This window comes from Hyalella azteca, unplaced genomic scaffold (assembly GCF_000764305.2).
Source record: "Hyalella azteca isolate HAZT.00-mixed unplaced genomic scaffold, Hazt_2.0.2 contig10128, whole genome shotgun sequence".
Lineage (NCBI taxonomy): Eukaryota > Metazoa > Arthropoda > Malacostraca > Amphipoda > Hyalellidae > Hyalella > Hyalella azteca.
The window spans coordinates 46,588-70,724 of NW_025940175.1; the positions used below are offsets into that span (position 1 = coordinate 46,588).

At 35.9% G+C, this 24,137-nt stretch overlaps 1 protein-coding gene across 1 annotated transcript; it reads right to left on the reverse strand.

Annotated features, from left to right (window-relative positions):
* Nucleotides 1–6,476: 6,476 nt before the first annotated feature.
* Nucleotides 6,477–22,622, reverse strand: LOC125178484. Its single transcript, XM_047882297.1, has 12 exons — nt 22,576–22,622; nt 21,339–21,406; nt 20,598–20,849; nt 20,120–20,216; nt 16,835–16,956; nt 16,144–16,307; nt 15,278–15,453; nt 11,423–11,487; nt 9,982–10,062; nt 9,172–9,435; nt 7,133–7,316; nt 6,477–6,630 (listed from the first exon to the last, which is right to left on the reverse strand). Exons 1-12 carry the CDS (start codon nt 22,620–22,622, stop codon nt 6,477–6,479), a joined length of 1,674 nt encoding a protein of 557 aa, XP_047738253.1.
* Nucleotides 22,623–24,137: the final 1,515 nt, after the last annotated feature.

The window sequence follows — 24,137 nt, forward strand, 5'->3', positions numbered from 1 at the left end:
CGCTTTCCCAAGATTCGTTTCGATTTTTTGTACAGTTATGATACTGGACATGTACATAGAAGTTTAAAATGTACAGCAATGGAGGTTCTGTTCAGCCTGGCGATAAAAAAGTATGGATGAATGTTGAAATATATCCTAAAATTATGAGGTTCAAATTCATAGGAAAAATTCAGTAGCGAGACGGTGATAAATACGCATTAAATAATTCTTCAATGAACAATATTTATTTTAGAAATAAAACACTGAGGTTTAATAAATGAACCTCGATTCCGTCATGAACGAGTTGCATAACACGCGTAACACTGAGAATCTTTTAGACAAGTTTACATCAGAAAATTTGCTTTCCTCAGTAATAATTGGAAAACAATTTTGTACATAATTGCATGAAGATCATAAAAGTTGAACACATTTTTTCGACAGCTATATATTCGAGTAGTTAACATATTTTTGTTTGTACAAATTTGAATTGTATTATAAAATAATTTAGGATATTTAAAAAAATGAATCGATATGCTAACGAAAAAATATATTAGCCTTAAAAAACTTTCTTTAATGCTCTTAAACAATGTTTTTTTCGAGGTTCATCACCATAATTCACAAAAATTCAGAAAGTTTGAGGTCGATGGTTCACATGCTGCCGTCCCTAACATTCACCTCATGTTAGGAAATTTATGCATGAGCTCCTAGCAGACAAGAAACGAATTGGAAAGAGGAGGCTCGGCCGGTGTAGGATGTCTGTTCTATAATGCATTTCAAATTGGACCAAAAGAGCTAGAGAGCGACAAGCAGCGCGAGAGGAGAGAGAGAGAGAGCATGAAGCCTTCCAAGATATCATCAGTACAACTGCTGATTGTTCGTGGGATTGGAGGGGTAACTTATATATATTTTTTAAAATACTTCAGGAGAAAATAGAAGTTTGTTCAGAAATATTTAATTACAATGAATATGAACGGAGATTTGAAGGTTCTCTTATTCAATGATGAAAAGAGATTGTTGAAAGCTTTATTCAAAAGCGATATCATGCATCGTGAATGAGTATTGGTCAGCTACCCTTTAGACGAATTAAGCTTTACAATGAGGGAATAACCAGAATCAGTTACAATGAGGGAGTAACTTTGGCGCAATTATTTATTTAAATACTGAAAGATAAATTTTTCAGGCTGCACTGTAAGATAAATATTTCCTACATATTCATGCATTAGCTTGAGGGCAACGGGAATGACAATTCTAACTTAGGAAGATCGGCAGGTTGTGAGAACAATAGTCGCACAATACATAGTTGCTTGCTACTTAAATAACTAATTATGAAACTTTATGATGTTTACTTTTCAGGCGGTTGTCATTACGAACATCGAACCCTCCGACAGACGCAATTCTTCGTCCGAACATCTTATGATTAATAGGGAGGCCGCTCTACATCAATGGCGCAGGTAACATCCCCTATGTTAGACTATTGCTATATTACGCACAAACACACTAACACAGACTACTGGTATATATGGTACAATATTCCAGTAACGCATTTTTCTGTTCAGTTGATCGTCTAGCATCTCGTTAATTCGCTTATGTTGCACTGTTGATCAAACTCTGATTTATTTTCTTACATTGCCCGAATAAAACGTGACAGATTGAAATAGTTCTTCAATTCATGCAAATTTACCCGAGGCATTCACGTTATGTCAGTTAAAACATGAATTAAGCTTCTTAATGTCCGACTATAACCTGATTTGTCCCATTCTTTGGATAAGTTGCTCATAGTTTCACAATAGATCCACGTCACTCATGTACTAGGACTATTTTTACGATGCTTATTAACACCTCGATAATCAGTCACCATAGTCGCTACATATGATACAATTCATGGCTAGTGTAAATTACATACACATACATTTATTTACACATCTAAACTACTTCAGAACAGCCGAAAGTGAAATTTTCGAATATTTAGCGAAGGCTTTGGAAATGTGATCTTCTCGTAAACCATATTAACAGGAATTAGCAAGAAATTTTTGAATCGCTATTTATCATTTTTTTTCCGGAATAAAGACACATTTTACATTATATGTTAAAAATAAATGCATTAATTTTCAAGCATCAGAATTTGCATAGGCAGTAGAGCTTTATTTTACGTGGTATTTGATATGGTCGTTAATATTTTGCTATATATTGCTGACGATGAACCTTGGTGAAAAAGTTTCTAATTAACAAAAAAAAATTATCGAATAGATTTCCACTGTATACGTGATTCACGTTTTCTTGACTTAATACACAATTAATCTCCCAAACTATAACTTCCAATATTAACAAATAATTTCCTACATACATTTTGCTAATATAGAAAATAACTCTTCACGTAGTAACCAACTGGGCGCAAGTTTAACATGGAAATAAGGAAGCCAGCATAATTTAACAATCATTTCACTGCAAGAGAGTTTCTGAAATTTATTTTTATATTAAATCAGTTATGATTTTAAAATATCCGCCCTTTGTACACAAATATTAATGTTTCACGAATCAGTCAATTTTTTTGCTTATAGTTAATATCTTTTGCCCGCACCAAAAAATTGATATTTCATCAAAATTTCACTTTAAATTCTATGAAATTTTCAATCGACATCCTTGTAAAATTGGGACTAGCGGATAATCATCACATGAAAAAAATGCTGACAAGTAAATGACCAGGCTTCCCACTGTTCTCAAACTCAACAAATGTTTTTAGTTTGGATAGTGAAAATTAATAGATTTCTTACGTTTCATGGCCGTTATAATTAGCCAATGATAATTGAAACAAATTCAACTCAAATTGCAGAACGAAGATTCCAGTGCCTCGTTTCACACCATTGAATGCCATGTTTGAAGACCTGAAAATGGTTAGTTCAACAACACTATTTGATCCAAAAGAAATTTCCAGCACCCAGTAAATGTCAGTAACAGTATAATGCCAATTATATTATATGAAACATCCGATTAGCACAGAAATATAAAACAAATTGTCAAATGAAGTTTTTTGCAGGTTATTATTTGCTTCTTCTTATCGTAATTTTGTGCGATAATGTTTTTGAAGATAACTAAAACTAAATTACAAAGAAATTATCGTTCATCTCTTCTCACCAAGAGATCATTAAAATAAAGTTATTAATTAATAATGCTCCAAAATTATCCAGATTTGTTTCCTTAATTACTGAAAAATTATTTTCACTCTGGCATTTCAGTTTACAATAACTATTAAACTGTACCTAATCTACGTACTAGGCTGCAATATTGTACATGATTGTTCTGTTAGCAATTTCTTTTGTTCTCGTTTGAAAAGTCGTCGAGAACAAATGATCTTCATGTTGGCTACGAACAAAGTAACCAAACGCAAGAACAAAACCAGTTCCCTTTCACTTAAGTCACAAATATTAAATAAACTATTGGATAAATTCAACAACAATCAACAGGTTCAAGTTGACATAGGTACACAAAAACAGTGTTAACCTTTTCGTAAAAAGGATGAAAATATAACGTGATGAATTCTCGACACAAATATTATGTTTTGAATGAAAAGCAACATGAACGAAAGAGACCCACATGTTTACTATTACAACATACAACTTCCATGTGAGTCTCATTCGGGCCTCTTGCATGTGAGTGTCGGATAATTGACTATCAAAGATCAATGACAGCGTTCAATTACTGAACTAGTTAAGGTGACCAACGATAGACATCTTTACAGTTCTAGGCACTACTTCTATACATCACTAAATACTGAGGATCTAATTTTAGTCAAACCCTTCACAATCAGAAGACGTGCAGCTCTGGTGTGTGTTAATTTTCGAAGTAATAATTTTATACAAAATTCCTATCTGAATTCTGTTGTTCTCAACGCAATAAGTAACTGTGTTATTATTGAAAATTTGCCTTTATATATTGCAGCTACTTTTTCCCTCCAACCCTTTATGCTCAAACGGCAGATAAGATTTTATTATTTTAACCAGATAAAAAAGTGGTTATTATTAAGGATTAGTTTTTAAATGCAGTCTGCAATGGCCTACTCATAAATAAAAAATTATTTGTTTTATTTATTCACTCATATGAACCTCGAATTTCCTCGTATATGCAAAAAGCATAACAATAAAATTCATAAATCAATTCCATGATACATTGTAATAATAACATAATCATTCAGTTCATTAGTATTAGATGGCAAATATCCATGTTTTTTTTATTTATAAATTACATTAAGAAGCATCGTCTCCTGATTGTTACAAGGGGCTGAAGCGCAGCACCAATAGCTACGTATCCAACGTTATCACAAAAACCTTTTGCTCCTTTACATTTTGTGATTCAAGAGCTACGGTATTTTACGTACAACACGCAACACAAACGATACGACCAGCCCAAACAAAACATCGGGCCACGCAACATTTCATGAACAGATCACACGACAGATCACGCTACCTTTGCACTCAACTTCGGATGATTTTGAGTACATTTGGCAAGCCTTTACCTTAAAGACACCAGGGGCCATACTTTCAAAACTCGCTAAGTGAACGTAAGTTCTAACGCTCCAATTTCTTGTCTATGATTGGTGGATTTTGCTTGAGTGGCTGTCAATGATTGGCTGATGGACTTACGATCTCTTAACTTTTTTTGGAAGTATGGGCCCAGTAAACATCCTACGAGCGTTTCGAAAGATCCCGTCAGATACTTTTGCTATCATCAGCGGTATCCGCGGCTGGCAAAAAAATTAACGGAATTTAATTTGGAAAGCAACGAGGAAAAAATACGCAATGAACGTTCGGTGAAATAATACAACCGGTATGGGAAATCGATATTTTCAAATGCAAGTTGTCGAGCAATTGCGAAAAATTAATTTTTGAAATAAATAAAAATGCTCATGCTTCAATAATCGAAATAATTTATTTGTTTTGAAATAGTATTAACGCTACGAGGAAAGCCATGTACATAACTACGGCACTTATATTACAAACTACATATGCTACGAGCACGAGCACTGCACAACGGTCATACCTACGGACAAGTTGAACAGTCCCTCTCTGGCTCAAGCTCACGCCTCACTCTTGCATACACAAATAAGCGGCTCCAAAGAACCGAGATTAGAAGAAGAAATCTCTTAGGTTCAGTGAACTCTATCGGATTTAAATTTTAACGTGGCTCAAAATATAGACAACAGTACATATAAATTCATTTATGATGAATTTCATATCGCTTCTTATGAAATTGATATTCATAATTGATTCAGGTCGATTTCACAGAGTTAAATCAACAAATATTCAGATTTCTTTGGAACCGTCATCTTTGTATATATCGCTTCTTATGAAATTGATCTTCATAATTGATGCAGGTGAATTTCACAGAGTTAATTCAACAAATATTCAGATTTCTTTGGAACCGTCATCTTAGTGTGCAGCAAAAGATAATCAATCAGCTGAGTCTGCCGTTCTTTACATGATGCTCCGTGACAACGTCTACACACGACAATCGCTAACACATACTTACTCTAACGCTGTAACCCTTAATCATGGCGGGGAAGGGCATACGGGTACGTTATGAAAATATTTTAATTTATTCCAACAGTACAAAAGATTTGCCTTATCATCTATTATATGTAACGAAAGCGCACATTTAAATTAAATAATCATGTCCCCCACGCATCGGATGAGTTGAAAGCAATCAAACAAAAGTTACTGTAATTTAGAATACTGAATTTTACACGACTTTTTTATAAAAACAGCAAAAAGAGACTAATTGATATAAATATTTTAGCCTGAACATAATTTCGTAAATTCTTCAAACAAATTATTTTCCCACATTTCCCTTCTATGATCTGTAGAACATACAAGTATTCCCGTCTTAGTGTACAGTATATGTGATACGATGCTTGCACTACTACGTACGACTCCTACGCATGGGCGGCTGTCTGAACTGTAATATTTTCAAAATTTCAACCTCTGTATGAGATATAGCCGGAATACTGTTCAGTAGGACGACATGAAAATAGTAGTATTTGTTATGAGAGTCAAGAAAAACGAGGACAAAACCCAGCACAAAAGCGATTGAATGCGGGAAAAGGTCTTCATTTATGAATATGCGTCAAAATTCATGGAAATTTAGCATTGTACGCATAATCCGATTGGAAAGGACACGGAAGACGTAAAAAATCAGTTTATAGAATTCCTCGCAATGCGAGGGTACAATAGACACGGACTTCCAATCATAATAATGACATCATATTGCATAGAAACTGAGACAACCGCTAGTCGGGTAACGGATATGTTCCGTGACCCGTGAACTCATCACTGAGTAAACACTGGAAGCGATAATTCAAAATGTAAAAGATTTCTAGTACCTTGCCGAACATTGAATGACGAAACCTATAAATTATATACTCAAGCTCCAAAGCATGAGCTTTTAAACAACATGCCAAACAAAGATGAATGAAGCCTACAAATTATAATTGTATTCGGTGGCGTTTATTGAGGCAACACGCTGTAGTCAGAAGCGTCGAGGTCAGGGTGCTGAACAGCGTCAGCACGCCCAGAGTTGCTGCTCGTCTGCCGTCCTGCAGCTGCAGATTGGAGCGCTGTGCTCCAGAGGCCGCGCTTGCAGCGAGCGTCTCGCATGTTCCTATTGGAAAGCGGAGGAAATGCGAATGAAAAAAGTTAATGTGTCTCGCAAGCCCTTGTTGGAACGACGGAGAGTCGGAGAATATCAAAATGTATTGTGTGTCACAATTTCCTTAGGGTAGGCAGGAGAAAATGGACTTATAAAGATGTTTGTCTCACAAGCCTTAGTTGTCAAGCAGGATGAAATGCAGATGCAAAAGATGTAGCGTGTCTCACAAGACAATGTTTTGACGGATAAGAAAACACGCTTGAGGAAGATTTCACAAGCCGCAGTTGGAAAAGGAAAAATAAGTAGTGGAATGCTGTAATGTCTTCTACTAGCTAATCATGTTTCAACTGAAAAAATATATTACTCAGTATGAGTAAGATATAGCTAGTCATACTAATTATTGGTCCCAGGTGAATGACAATTTTCTGTCAAATAATCCTCGAACTAATCTTCCGCTCACTACTGCTGGTGATGTTGATCGAAGTCTTTGGTGCTGTTGCCTACTCCCAATTACCAATATCGGCTGCAGTAGCCCGTGGAAGAAGCGATGGTCATGGCTCCGCCTGCGGCGTCCTCGGGCCCGTGGCTCTCGAGCACGAGGCAGAGGCGGCGGGCACCGGTGCTGGCCCGCGATGTCGGCGTCACCACCAGGAATTGGCGGCCTCCGGGCTCCTGCCACCAGCCGTGGCACGAGTATACTGAGGAGCAAAAGTATTTATTTTTATTATTTAGTTTACCGTGACGGGCATAATTACATTAATGATGTGAATATTTATGTTGTATTACATTTTCTAATTAATTGCGGATTGTTCAGTAAAATGAGTCACTCGCCATCGCACACGTAACTCATTTTTACGAGTGAATAATTTTTAGTAGTATGAATATAATTAATGAATCTTGATACCGTAAACTGAGATTTCACGTGTTCATTTAAGAGCGCACTTCAAAGAAATAATTTGTGAAGCTGGAAAACAAAATTAAACCCTGACCATAAAAACAAATTTAACCAATGTTATTTAGATCAAAGCAAGGCAAAATTTCCTAGTTTTCGTTGGTAAATGCTCAATTATATGACGACAAGAAGGATTGGAATAAGAAATAAATCTTTTGACCGTAAATTCTATAAGGAACAATTAATGAAAAAATATATTTAACAAAAATATAATGCAAAGCAATCCATTACGAGACTTAGAAATGTATGCAGTGAATAATCCAACTATGATGGTATCGTAAGTCCAGAAATCAACCTGATACAAATGAATGAAGCCCTTGTAATAAAATTTCTTTTTGTTCGAAAAACCAAATAAGCTATAATAATAATCTTCAGATAATTCTAATAATATTTTTTATTCAGAGACTGCTTAAAATGCTTGTAAAGAGCAAATGCATACACTAATCATATCAATGATTTCATTAAGACTTACACGGAATCTGAATTAGAACAGCGAAAATTTTCTGTTTTCTATAACACAAACTGAAATATCACGGAACCGCAATGTCTAGCTAGCAGTTCAGGGCCTGATTTGAGTTGAATCTCATGCTTTTGGAACATAAGCTTTCAAAATTCTCTATAATTCTGAAATCAATCAAAGTCTTGAGTCAACACGAACAACTCGATCTGCAGTGTTTGCTTGAACGTTCAAGCAAACGCTTGGGAGGCTACCGCCGTTCGCAAGGATAGTTTATTCGAGTCCGACGAAAACGTTTTCCGAGCGAGCGTTCCTGCCGATTGCTACGCGCTTCGGTGAACGCTGTCGAGATTGCCGTGGCCTGTGTTTGTGCAGGGTCCTTTTATTGGTTCACCGAAAGCTGCCATTAATCGCTCCACTGATCACTCCCGAAAGGAGCGAGATGCTTTCTAAGCCGCTCCTTTGGTCATAGACAACGACTTCAGACCGCCGACAAGCATTCATCATTTCGTTCATTTAATTTCATCGATCAACCAAAGAAAGGGAAGAGGCTTTCTATTAACAGATCAATTTTTCATCAACAACATTAGCTTCTTCTCGCCAGCCATCATAAATCATTTAATTTCTAATTTTAAAATACAGATGATATTTCTGTTCAACCTCGTCATGTAATTTCAAGCAGTATTAAAATATCCGTCTCATTTGTATGTTGGGTCACAGATTTTGCGTAATATTCACTTTAATATATCATTGCTTTGGCATTGAAGGCAACAAAACAATTGATATACTTGGCTAGAAGAAATGGCTAACCAATAATCACGCAAATAACCAAATGAATATCAATATAATAACATGAAGCAGTGACATATGCATTACTTACCGTAAAAATCACCGTCATTGGAGTTCGGTTAATGTTAAAATTATTTTAAAACCCACCATTATTAAAGCAACTTGTATAAAAAACAAGCTGTAGTTAGTCTAATTCACACCATAAATGGATCAAAAAGAAGCAAGGAACCCATGCATTGTAATTTGGAAGTTCACCACAATTGGATCATGAGTGAAAACAGATATAACTATCCTAATTCTAATGAATAATTAGAATAATTATCCTAATTCTCATCATTATTATCATTAATCTGACCAGCATTGGAGCATGAGGTGTGCATCTCTAGCGTGTCGGAGGCCGAGCAGCCGACGGTGAGCGCCGTGTATGGCGCCTCACAGCCGTCGCGGGAAGGCGCGCTCAGAGCCGTGCCACTGCCGCCTCCCGTGCTCGCCTGCGGCGCCGATGCCGAGGCGGGCGATGCGGCGTGGCTGCTCGACGCCGCGGCTCGGGCCGTGCCCATGTCCGCCACCACCTCGTATCGGCCCATGCTCGGGCAGCTGCGGCTCTCCGCGTTACTACCTGCAAGAGAAAGATACATCCTTTGTTCGACAGTGTCATGTATCTTCTGTCAAGCGAGTATCTTCTATGAAGATACTTGAATTCCGTTATACCCATTATTAGTCTTATGAATTGTATAGTTATAAGAAAACATGGGTTTTCTTTCTGTTATAATTAAGCAAAGTTAATAAAATTACAAGTATTGCAGTTCTTCGTGTGGCTAATATTCTGTCTTGAAATGCGATGATTTGTGAGATCCTTTTCAATATAAAACTCAATAAAAACCGTTTCAATTTCAATATATGGACCTTTCAATATTGAATCTTGTCTTCAAAAATTGCTTGTGAGTTCGTACTGGTTCTTCCACGAACCCTCCGTGATATTTTCTAGTTTTCTATGTGATATATGCAACGATTCATTAAAGAATGTCGAGTCAATATGCGAAATATAATTCTTATTTGTTTCAATTTATTTGAAAGCAGTGACATGCGTTCGCGTATTATTCTTTACGAACAGAAATACGGCAATATTGGATGCGTTTCATTCCAAAAATCTACGGCTTCTTACTGATGAAAGTCGAGTAATTGGTCGAGGAGGCATCGAAGAAGTGATGGCTGCAGGCTTCTTCGGCGACTGAAGCCACTTTGCCTGAACGATTAGAAACCAATTATAGGATATCACGAACCTGAAGATAACGTGTAACTAAATATTAAAATATTACGCAGTGAAAACTAAAACCGCTAATTTAAACAGAGAACAAGAAGTTGATGAACTTTCACATCGAGTTTTCACGATTAAAAATCGATAAACTTGAGATATCATCAAACAACCAAACTAGATTTTAAGCAAATCTCGAACACATAGGAAAATGTTCCTATTTTTAAAAGAAGTTTCAGTTTGGAACAAAAAAATACTCTCTGTCTCAGTGCCTTTTGTCTCTGTTCATAAATTCTCTCAGCAAAAAGAATTTTTTTTGTTCGGAATTGATCATTAGGTCACAATTCACTATCATAAATCTGCACGTCTAACGCAAGTTTCAAACTAGGAAACATAATTTATTTAAAACACATCCTCGAATTAATGCTTCAACAAATCGTGAAACAAACACATTATACAGGGTGATTCGCAAAAACGTCCTGTTTTGTATTTCGCGCCAAGAAGCTAAATATTGTAGAAAAAGGACAAGGTCATGAGGTTTTTTATGACCTGTTTTTTAACGAACTTGCCACGTCTTCCATGATCTTATGACCTTACTATTTTTTCATGACCTTGCAAGTGATGAAGTTTCATATGAAAGGCAAGGTCCTGAAGTTTTATGTCCCGCCTAGTCAGTGGCCACGATGCATTGGACAAGTGAGCAGCGTGCGTTTACTGTCGAGGCGTACTTCTGAAACAACATTTTGCAAAGCGCCTCATCTCTCTGAGAGGTGACCTCCATTGACCGGCCAGATCTCCCGATTTGGCTCCGTGTGATTTTTTAATGGGGTTATCTCAAATCAATTCAATCAATGACTGCCCAAAGACACTATTCCTCACTTGAAGAACAACATACGCCAAGCCATAGCCAATATGCCCGTCAATTTGCTTCAGCGAGTTGAACGGAATTTCAAAAATCGACTAATAGAATGCATTGACAATGGCGGCCATCGTTTTTAAAACTAAGGGATACAAAAAATAAGGTAATGAATTTTTCCATAAAATGTATATTGTAAAGATATCTTTACTAGGCCTTTCTTTATTGAGACTTCACATCAGGAAATTTCCGTGAATCACCCTGTATCATGCAACGACTCATCATAAGATTCAAAGAAAATTGCAATGGTAATATACCTAAACGTGGCAACTTAATATTACCTATGTTTAATATATATTAGTTTTTTAGTTAATATTAAAAAATAAATTTTCCGCGCACTTTCCATTCGTATACTAAGTGCTTAAAAGTATATAGTATCACTTTTGATTTGCTTGATATTTGTATGGACACATTGGTTTAATGTAGATTACTCACCCATTAATATTTCCAGGACTTGATGGTCACGCTCTACCAGTTTAATGCATTTGAAACCACTTGTGCTGCAAGAAAAAGAAAGACATTTTAAGTGCCGTGCTTCGGAAATAAAAAGTTCATTTATTTCTAAGTTAATACTTGGAAATTCAATGCCTGAAGCTCGTGTCGTGCGATGCTTGCAGTATGATTAGCGAAATTCATGATGCAGTTGCATTATTACCCAGAATTATACCTCAATCATTAGCTAAATGATCTGGGTCATTTATTATTACGGCGTTAGCTGGTCTCAACAAATACTAGACGATTTATCACAGACCGGAATTAGTTCCTATATTTATACCATGGTCTGAAATTACTCGTTGCCAATTACTTGCGATTGCAGTTCCAACATAAATAACTTCATTAAGCCACGCACGCGAAAGAGGCAACTAAGGGAACAGTTTATTATTAGAATGCAGAACAGAATAAAGATTAGCGGCTAAATACATGCGACAGTGGGGCATTCACTGCTCAGCAACGGATAGCTTTGACATGTTTACAGAGGGTGAATCGCCGGCTCACTGCGATGCGCATTAACTCGACAACAGGACTCAAGGAATCGATGGGAATGGCTGCAGTAAGTCGTATCCTGGAATGCGTTCTGCTGCTCCCCTCGACTTCTGCGCCAATACAATAGAGGGGAGCAAGAAGCTAGATGCACTTCCACAAAATGAGACTGTTTCCACCTCCTATAAATCTCTGGCGATTTGTGTAATTCCACGAGAAAAATTGATCACCTGGAGCTTATTTCGAGATCTTTGAGGATTTTCATAATTATTTTTTTTTGTTTAGTTGCAGCTCAATTTGCGAAATTAATGACGAATAGATTTTTTCCGAATCAACACAAGCATTTAACTCTACCACTTGATACTCTATCTTATATCAAGTGAAATTCTCCTTTGCGCTAACTATATCGTTTACAATAATTGTTTTTAATGAGGACAAAAGACACCATTCATAAATAAACTCCTCTTACTAGTTTTCCACACGTTCGAAGAACTCCTATTTTGTCTCCATCAAGTTGGAAAAAGATCACATCTTCGTGATACAATAATCACAATCAAACAGTAAGGCTTCCGAAATTCTTTACATTTCTGATTTTTTTTTCGACACCTCTCAATCATTATAATTAAAGTTTATATTTTAGTGAACAAGTAAATCAGACAGAAAAAACAGTAGCTCTAGAGGAAATTAGTGTTGCCCTGTGGCGAGTGAAGGGCCCCTGCACACAAACTCTATCCGATGGAGACGTAGCCGCTATTCAATTGGTCCGAATGTCAGTTGGATTTCAGTTTATGGCCGTAATAAAGCAAGTCTAATGTACGGGGAAAGCACGGAAGGCGAGGAAAGTCCGAAACTTTGGTCGAAACCACTAGAGATTTTTTTCCGAACTGTGTTGTTCATTCTGTATTAGCCTTTGAACTTTACGATCGGTGTAGTTTGTCTGACTTACGCGAAGAGAAATAAGCGAATAAACGTAAGATGTGAACGGGACTGAATAAGACCATACAATGGTATAGCTAACTTAAATGCATGATTCTTGCCAAAAGCTTACTAAATGTAGCGAACTTAAATGTATGATTCTTGCCAAAATAGGAAAAAATTGGCAATGGGTAGACAGAGCTTTCATCATAGGATTTGATCGCTAATAATGGTTTTGAATAATTTTTCAGAGTGCACTCCCATTTGCATTTGGCGCAACTTTTGGTGCTTAGATTATATGCGATAGCATTTAATCATTTAATGAATGAATCTATGTGCTGCCTTCATGCATGTTGCAATCTCAATTTGAACATGGACGTTCTCTGCATAGAAAAGCATGAGGCCTCTAAATGCTAGGAGTGGCCTCTGAGGTCTGGCCAAGTGAACAGCGATTTAGGTGAGGCAGGACTCGGAGTTTTATGGACTTGTGGCGGTAAGGCAAGAGGAAGTGAAGTGTTTTCACGGCAATACGCCCCACTTTACGAGCAATTCTTGAGAAATGCCTCAATTTTATGAGTTTCGATTCCAAGAAGTAAAAAAATTCTCTGTAATGAGACACTTCCATAAATGATAGCGCCTTCATGTGATAAGTGAAAATACGGGAAAATTGTGCCTATTTAAAATCTGGGCGCACTGAAAATTTTCAGTGCGCCTAGTGAAAATTTCTCGGAATTTTAGCTCTATTACTCAATGTGAGTATTGATGCATTTTCACTATCGTAGTAAATTGTAATTTGTCTATAACCTTTACAGATTGTTAGAAATTATCAGGATTGCTTGATATTAGGACTTGCATCAAGTGATTTAATTACAGTAATTATCATCAATCAAGCAGAAGAAACAATGAAAGTGCTTATAACTAACTTTGTTTAAACTTTAAATGATTTTAATATATTAATTTCTAGGCCAACATGCAGGTACGTTAATATATATTTTATTACGGTTCTGGCAGCTTTTAGACATTGATCCAGGCAATAATTAAGAATCGAATAATTTTCTATTCTTTTCCTACTAACAGCAAACATTTTCTAGCAATAATAATGCCAGGAACATTCGACACGCACAGAGAAATACTCGCGTGCCAGCCGATGAAGCTAGCGTGTCAAGTTTAAAGGCCGATGATATTGACGAAACAATTTTCTTATCATCCGCAAACTGATGCCCTAATACCGTACTGAACGTTTTATTTCGGTCACGCCACGGCTCATGCTTATTACTAAAAACGTAATGTCACTTTGCGAGTGAATGAAACCGTATAACTTCACCAAATTCATATTTGCTTTGCGTTAATTCCAAAACTTTTCCAACCGAACAGCGTCAGTTTCTATTTCATATTAATCATACCGTTTTCTATTCGCTGTCAAAAAATTGAATGAAATATAATACTAGTCAGCGTTATTCATTCATGACACTCCTCGCAACGCCTGAAAAATTATCCAAATTGCAGATAACCTAGTACCTCGAGACTTGATGACGACTAATTAAAAATTTTTGACTTAAAGTAAAGTGAAGAAAATTTTCAGACGAACTTCGCGTCAAATGTAGGGGAGAGAGTACTGCGTCGCGCTGCATTTAGAGACCGAGCTACTTTTTTCACGCGATGCTCATCAATCTTCGGTAGGAGATAGCTTTTTCTGACGCACCTCCCAATGGTTCCTCATCATTCATAATTTAGGGAGTGAAATAAATAAACTGTTTTAAAACTTTCATATTCGCAAAGAAAATTAGAACTGAAATTTAGTAAATGAAGGGATTTGCAAAAACTGCGGGATTCATAAAAGGAAAAATGATCAAGGCAACAAATACATGTAAAAATAATGTGTTTGATTAAGATGTTGGTTTAACACAGCCTAAAAAACGTGAATTATAAATTGGATAGAGCCACTTTTATGCAAGCCATAATTATTTGATTAATGGAAATATAATTGCCATTCTGTCAGCTTCATAGGAAGGTTTCAAAGATATCTTTAATCTTAACTCTTGCTCGGATTAAAATCACTTAAATGAAATCATCTTTTTTCAAAACAAAAAACTATCACAGTCTCACAAGGATTAGGGTCTTGGAATCTGTAGTTACTGATTTAGGACCAACTATGACCAATCTAATAATATGGAATTTATAACTTCCAAGAGCCGTACTACTAAAACTAATTTGAGTACACGTAGCGGCTGCATGATATCTTTTCAGTGATTTAGCTAGGAAAATTTATTGGGCTTTACAATCTCTTTACGGAAGACATTACGAATTATAACCACATGTATATTTTTATATTACGGCCCTTCTTCAAAAAGTAACTTGCCATTGATTGCTTTAACATAGTGAGTAGTCACTCACCAGCCATGGAAGACTCTGGTGACAAAATATCCGAGTTTTTCCTCCATATGTTTTGATGACGAAACCGACGCGGCTGAAACCTCAAATTCGTCTTGCTGTGACGACGAGCTTCGGGAAGCTGTTCGGTAGTAGGAAGAATCACCGTGACGATGGTAAGACGAAGTTTCCGGAAGACTCTGCTCAAATATTGAGGCATATTAAATATCTTATTTGGGAAACAGTGTTAACATAGATTTGTATACAAACAATGCATGGAACTCTAAATTTATTTCGAAATTATGATAGATGCAGATTATTCACGGAATGAAAATGTCCATAAGTTTTCTTTAATGTAATGTTTCAATCTAAAAGCTGATTTTCTTCTAGAAACTCTTTGAACTGCCCTCGCTTTCCCTCTAATCTGAAAACTTCTCCCATCATTCGATTGAAAGTTTGAATCGAAAAAAGAACTTTAAGGACAATCCCCTTGAAGAAACACTATTTATATGACAAAATATGATGCTAAAACATGTCTGAATAAATTATTTTCGGCTCTACAAGCCTGTATTTTGGATAAAAGTATAACAGAACGTTCCCCAGCTCTTTTTAAGGTAGCGAACTGAAAATCAGAGAAAATAATCTACGGAAATCAAAACAAATATTTAACTTAAAGCTCGTACTTAGGCAATTTACACTGCAGGTGTTTTTTTAAGTCAATTATATAACTAATCAATAAATAAAATTAATCTCATTCAATTTTAATTGAATGACAATACAATTTTAATTGAAAGTGAATACAATTTTAATTGAATGAGAATACAATTTTAATTGAATGAGAATACAATTTTAATTGAATACGCATAACCTACGGCGTAATTAGAACCAACCTTGATGGTGTGGAAGCAGGTGTAGGTGATAGGGCCAGATTCACCGTGAGTTGAGTAACGCAAGGTTGTGTTGTGGCGAGTGACGTGGAGACGGCCTTTGCCATCCAGTGAATGCCATTCACTGTGACGTAGAGGGAAGTGGCATCGAGAACCCCGCGTCTCCACTAATGAGAAATTAAATTCTTTGCTTATGTTTATATCAAGATATCTTAAGAGGGATTATCTTATAACCAATCAAATGGAATGATATTATTATTAGTAAATTGATTGCAAAATCGAGTTGGAAAATGCTTATTTTTTAGCTTCTACCGTCTATATAACTATTTTTCCACTAAAAAATCAAGAAAATTATACAAAAGAAATATTAAAATGTTTATATAATAAACTAAAAAGGAGAGAGTATGGGACAAATACCGTCATACCGTTTTCTATTCGCTGTCAAAAAATTGAATGAAATATAATAAAAGTCATCATTATTCATTAATGACAATCCTCGCAACGCCTGAAAATTATCCACATTACAGATTTCGAAATTATGGGCGCATCAGCGGAAGGCGGCGCATCAGCGTGACCTTGGACTACGACGTCCTAAACTCATCATAAGGTCATAAGGTCACAGATAACCTAGTACCTCGAGACTTTATGATAAGTAATTACAAATTTTTAGGCGAAATTGAATAGTGATATTGACCTTTATTGAGGCGGAGAGTGCTAGCTCCGCCAGTCAGGGAGAAAAGGCCGTGGCAGCTCGCGTCTCCACTCTTGGCCATTTTAAAGCCGTTGCCTGAGCCAGCGTACGCGTAGCACCGATACCTGAAATACGCTCGTTTAATACCAACTTAATTAATTAATCACTTAACAGAACAGGAAGTCTGTTAATAATTGTAACTTAATTAGTAAATGTATTGTAGGTATGTTAATAATTGTACCTTATTCAGTTAATGAATTATAAGGCTATTAATAATTGTAACTTAATTAGTAAATGTCTTGTAAGTCTCTTAATGATTGTAACTTAATTAGTTAATCTAATGTGTGTCTGTTAATAATTGTTTGTGTTTGTAATAAATTGCCTGCATGGCATTTCACAGATTGAGGCTACTTGAGAGCGTCAACGCTCAACTCAAAGTTTCAGGATATAACCTAACACAATAAATTTTATTCTTGGGGAATCGCGATGCAATAGAAAACAATAGAAAGTGGTATTTGCATTTTTTTAATTACCTAATCGATCTGATTATACATTTAATTTTTGTTCAAAAACTATAGAAATCTCACTTTCTCCAAGCTTCGAAACGGGAATTAACCGCTATTCTCGTGTGTACTATATTGGTGCGAAAGTGTCTCTCGCTTATTAACATAACTTCAGTTAGGAGATTTGAAAAGGGATTGGTTATGACAAGATTCAATTCAATGGTATCCGAGGTACCGGGATTAATAATCTCAAGGATTATCGAATACGGACAAAATGGCTTCAGAAATCCGCCCATTAAAGAATTCCATGAAAAAGAGGAAAAAACTAAAATTTAAGGTTATTTTAAAATTTGATAAAAATTTCAAAGGAGTTGAAATTTCATCAAAAAGACGATTTTAGTATACGTATGATTTAAACTCTACGAAACTAAATTGATGATAATCACCGGCAGTGTTATTATTTATATGAGCAATGCGAGACAATCTACTGGAAAGATGAAATAATTTTGAGAGCAATGAAAATACTAAATTAATGATCTGCAAATATCGAACAATAATTTACGCAAGACAGAAATGTACCAAATGAAAAGGCAATAGTAACAGGGAGAACAAAATTTAATTTTATATATGCATTACGTTTTCAAGTTATCTACCTGATGATAGAATTCAATGTATATAGAACTGAACAGAAATATTGCGTATAATAAGCTAATGAAGATAATTAAAATGGTTGTGTTAATTTCTTTAGCACATTAGATAATATCAAGAACGAAGGGACGATTGAAAAAATTTAAACATTTCAATATTTTTATTCAATGTTTTACCCCATTTTAAGTACTTTTAATTTTGGTTCAAGTACCTAATGTACAAAGAGCACACGAAGCCTACGGAGCCGAACCAACGTAATTAGTGTCAACAAGTGACGGCGTGAGCCACGCTAGAAAATAAATGGCCTAAATTGTCCAGAATTAAACTACACATGACAGAGCAGCGCGAGGTGGGAACCTACTTATACCTCATACTATTTATCATGTGATTATAATGCAAAACTTCAGCAGAAAATGGACACAAAGACCGTTAAAGTAGTAAAGGATAAACATAATAACGCCGTAGATACGTACGAGGAAGCAACTTTCGATGTTACTGCTGGAAGACTACCTCTTTATCACTGTATCTCAAGCGGTCGGGCAAGGGTTTCAGTTGAAATAACACACCGGGTTCACTATACATCCAGTAAAAAAGATCTGTACAATTGCGTTATGTCCCTGTAGTTCTCACCAGCGAGCAACTAAAACATGAATGAATAAAATCCTGAAAGTATTTAAAACCTAAATTGCGGAAGTGAAAAGTCTAAATGAAAATGAAATAAATGTTGCTATAAAATATGAATAAATTTATAATATTCCCTAACATTACAGAATTGCGACTATTAACATTAACGCAGTGTAACTAACATTGCACTGCGATCACCATCTAATAAATAATAATACTAACTGAGCACTGTGGCCAATATTCAGGCATATAATGAATTTAAATTGTTTAGATTATTAATTATTATATGATGTTTATAGGAGCAGGTAACATCTTGTATTTTCACGTGCTGTATTAATATGTTCTGTTAAATTATGACCAATGTCGTTTTAATTAGATCCGTAATCAGAATTCTGCAGAAATTTCATATTACGTTAGTTGAAAAATATAGAAAAAGTGAAAAATTGAAATTTTTTTAAATTAAGGCAATATAATAAGTCAAGATGTTCAAATTGCCGTTCTGTATTGAAATCATACGAGGCGATTCTAAAAAGGCATTTGAAATTACAAAAAGATCAAATACACAATTTATATTTTGTCTTAATTTATTATTTACTCAGTTTGAATCTACTGGAGGACTTCTAATGTTTCGCAATAAGTATTCGGTCCACTGAAATATCTGATGCTGCATAAACTCAATGTCCTACAGTCTCTTCATTTATCTTACTAACCTTCAACAGAATTATTAAGCGTCAAGAACAAGCTGCCTATTTTAAATGTTCTCTTAATGAGTATGCGAAATTAAGGCTCATTAGAACAAGTCCCGGACAAGACACTACAGCTTTCATTTACCTAACAAAAGCGGCAGCATCAGATCTCTTAATTACTCACGGACAACATCGCTTTCGGTCCAACCGCTATAGCCAGAATGTTAATTGATTAATTAACATAAATTCGAATTTAATGACCCTCATTAAATCAGTTCGAGCTAGCAGCGACATAAAACGAAATCGAATCTTCCACTGCAAAAACTAGCGCTTTGAATGCATCTATTGAAGCGGAGACCCTTGTAGTTCTATAGTGTAGATGACGCGATAGGTGGCAGGCAGCGAGCTGCTCTAGAAGCGGTCGTGTACGCTCTGCAATCCTATCAAATAATTGAAGAGATCCTATCGCAACCTCAGAGATGGCCTCTAGTTCGAGCTGCCGCATGAATAATGCACAAGAAACGCCGTCGACTGAAATATGGCGAAACTTCGGAATGTGAGAACATGTTTTTCAAGTGTGTGAACTATCAATTATTGGGAAATCCAGGAAACATGGTAGAAATTCTGTTGGGATTCTAGCTAACATGCAGTTAGGGAAACTTACTGCGGCAAATGAAGAAAATTCTGAATGGACCTAAAAGAAAAAAAAAATAAAAATAAAAGAATGGGCCTAAAATAAAAAAAAAAAAGAAATAAAAGAAGAGTTAAAGAATATGAGTGTATATGAGAAGGAGATTAGAGAATTTTACATTTGAATTGCAACTCACTTGTCAGCATCTGAGTTCACTCTTCGGTGGTCCGATATTCCGACGAGATAATGATTGCTACCCTCCTTCCACACGCCCAGGCACGTCAATTCTTCCACTGTTATCAAAATATTGTACATTAACTTTTTTGAACCCAATTCTATATCGAGCATGCGAAAAATAAGCAATTAACGTGCATGCCCGAAAAATTGTTGCCTCTGTAAATTAGTGGAAATTTCCAAATACGGCAATTTCTAATTCTTATTCCTAATTCAAAAAAATAATACACGTACTGCAAATAATCACTTCAGGCATCTAATAATAGAATAGAAGTGTCGGCCCTGAAGAAATAAGCCCATGGCCTGTTGCCTAATAAGAAGTTCAATTTCAGCATATTAATTTCAGCATATTAATTTCAGCATATTAATTTCAGCATATTAATTTCAGCATATTAATTTCAGCATATTAATTTCAGCTTATTAATTTGTACGGTACGAACCCATGCTCTCAGAGCCTCTGACATCTGGGCAGGCTTGGTATTGGAAAAGGAGTCTCCAAGACTCGGTGCAGGAATGGACCGTGGAGGGCGGGTTGGTGCACAGTCCCCCACCGTTGTTGTACTCGAATGTATACGAGTGCGGGAAGGGGCACGGTACCGGCACAGCGTCCAGTCGGAACATTGAGTTCAGCTTCGAGTCGCCCGTCAGAAGATTGCAGACGTGGTCGAGCTTGTTGCTCCATCCGCACTCCGCTAACAAGGGTAAGATAAGTGAAATACTTTTAATGATTTAATTTAAATGATGTTTTTATAACGATGCTTCAAAGTGATGTTTCAAACTATGTTTTGCTTATGCTATCAACTAATCCGTAGCATATGAATTAAAGGTACATGAAAAGTCGAAATTGTGAGAGGGTGGAAAAATTCATTTTTTGGTTAGAGAAATCAAAGGAAATTCGAATTTTTCACACCTTTGACTCCAGAAGCACTCGAGTATTTAGTTGATTATGACAAGTAAGCGTTAAGCCAAGAACTAAATACATGACAGGTGACGTAGGCAAGTGACTTGAAATTTTGACAGGATTGCACCGACGAATGTGCCTCGCCGATTTTTAGCAATGAATTATATATAAGGATATTTAAAACAATAGATATTATATGAATTTATTGATATTCATCAAATAAACTTTTGGTTATAAATATGATTTTATTGAAGCAACTCTTTTGAAGTTTTCAACTCACATTCTTTGTACTGCAGTACATTTTCGTGCTTCTGATGGATGACCAAGCAGCGATAGCAATTTTGTTCACTGTAATAGAGAAAATTATATAATATACTTGTTAACGTCAACTAACCTTTATGTAGTGAACTAAGTTTCTGATTAAAACTGAAATAATTTTTCGAAATACTGTTTGAGGAACAAAAAATTACAAGTAGATTAACTTTTTACGATTTTTAAGGCGCAAAGGCAGTCAATTGAGTATGGCTCATTGCAAAGCAGAAGTAGCATATCCGTATATTCCCATATCACCATAGTCCAACTTAGATAAATTCTCCTGCTTTTGGGAAAATTTTATGGAATTTAAACAAAACTATTAGAATTTTTCCAAAACTGTGAGTTGAAATGAATAAAAATGGAAATAAATAGAATAGGAACAGTATAAATTTACATTTGAAAGGTAGAAAACTAAAAGAGAGTTGATTTGTTTTGAAAAAAAGATTTTAGAATTTTATTCACCACTGCGAGCACAGCTTAATACGGCGTTCATTGAACAAAAGACAAAAGCTAAACACTATTCGCTTCACAAATGATACGCTGTCCATTTAAGAAGTGAGAGATAGTGAGAACTATTTCGTCCTATAAGGCTCGCTGAAAACCAAATGATATTCTGTTGAAAGACTTAGGTTAACCACGCAGAAGGCAGCTATCCTAAATCTAAAAGATTCTTTCCCGAGAATCTTGCTACTACATTTGTAGAGAGGTCCTGACCCAATACGGCCTTCTGCCCCACGAGACAAAGCTAAACAAAACGTAAATATATTGGCTGCTGAGTAACGAAATAGGGGAGCCTAGCACGTACATTTGGACAGTGACATTTGAGTTTGTTCTAAGTTTGCTCCTTGTAGCCACAGACAAGGAGAGAATCACTACAAATGAGATCCAGTGTTTGACCGGGAAATGTCTAGTTGTGTCGGACAGAGACTCTAGTAGTTCGATTAACTCTAAATGTTTTGAGATCAAAGTAAATTTGCGTATGAATAAATTAGGGTGGATATTTATCTCACCAACTATAAAAATTAGATAATTATAAATACTGTTTTAAGTCAAACTGCTGAATCTGCTTCTAGTCGTTCAAGCAATGTCTCAAAAATTTCTCATTAATGCAAGTTTTAACTAATTTCATGTTCAGAAAAGTTCCCATATCTTAGCCATTCAGAGGTAAAATTTTCATGTCATTCAGTATAAATTCGGCCGACCGGACGCTTTTAGAGCTTATGCTCACGATATCATCGGCGAGAGCCATTACTGCTATTTCTTGCATTGGCTTGACCATCACAGGCAGATTGGATGGCCGGCTTTAGTAGCGAGCTTTATTGAACATAGGAAATTACTCCAGCTGATGTTTAGCAGTGCGTCTGCTGCCTATAACATTTTTGGTTGTGTGGAGTAACGTAAATGGGAATAAACATGATCCAGCGTTCATGAAGAAAATAATATTATTTTGAACTAAAAAATCTTGATTACTATCATGAATTGAGGAGGGTTTTTTTATCACATGCTAAATTTGAAATCACTTATATGTTCTAGCATTGAGATGATAATCTTCCGTATCTTCTGGAAAATTGCAAGTCATCAAAAATATCGTATACTGCTATATAATTGTGTAAATATTCCTCTAATATGGAATCGTTGAAGTCATTTCCTGCAAGGTAAAGTAAATAAATCACCTGTAAATAATATTCCATTATAAGAAATTACTTTTGAGTTGAGTAATCATCTCTAGACTACATAGGTGGCCAAAACCTGGATATTGTCCATGTTTTGTGATTCGAAAATACAATGTGGACATTTCAGTGGACAATAATTCGAATGCAAAATAATTATAATTACACAAAACCTATAAATATTGAGGTAAAACCTACGACTGACTATTACCATAATCATTCCTTAGAATCAGGCTTTTGGAGTATAGCTAACCAATCGATGATTCAGCCGAGCAGCCCGTAGTTATCTTTACATCGGCGAGGAGGCCGATAGTGCTGCGTTCTCAACGACCTCAAAGCACGCTAATAAACACCACTTCTTCTGTAGTTACCTTTTTATCAGCACACTTTCACGAAATTCAGTGTATGTTTTGCTTCCATGCAGTTGCGGTAACTTTATTATATCCAAAAGTTCGCGTACTTTCCATTATTCATTGGAGAAAATATATATTCAATGACTTTTGACCTTAATTGTAAGTCATAATTCTTGCTAACAAATTGCTTAACGTACATCGGTAGGTATGTAAATAATTTTTTACTTTTAAGCATTTATATTCAAGTTTCAGTACTTTCCAGCTTTAAACATTTTTTAGTACCTTTAATTTTAATAGTTCTATGGTTATTTCAGGCATCTTCATTTCAGACATTCAGCTTCAAATTTGACAGATTTATACATTAGGTGAATTTTCCTCAGTATCCCTAAACGTATTCATTTAAATTTTCATTTAGAATGCAACTGAATGTCTCAGCAGCATGTATGTTCCCTCAGTAGCATGTATGTTCCCTCAGTAGCATGTATGCTCCCTCAGTAGCATGTGTACTCTCTCAGCAGCATGTATGTTCCCTCAGTAGCATGTGTGCTCTCTCAGTAGCATGTGTCCTCCCTCAGTAGCATGTGTGTTCCCTCAGTAGCATGTATGTTCCCTCAGTAGCATGAGAGCACACATAGAGAAGCAAACACTAGGCAGCTCAGAGCTACGAGTCAAGGTACGACGAAGCAGCGATAATTAGGTTCGCCCATGCTTCGAGCTTGTCAACATTTGCGCCCTCGTAGA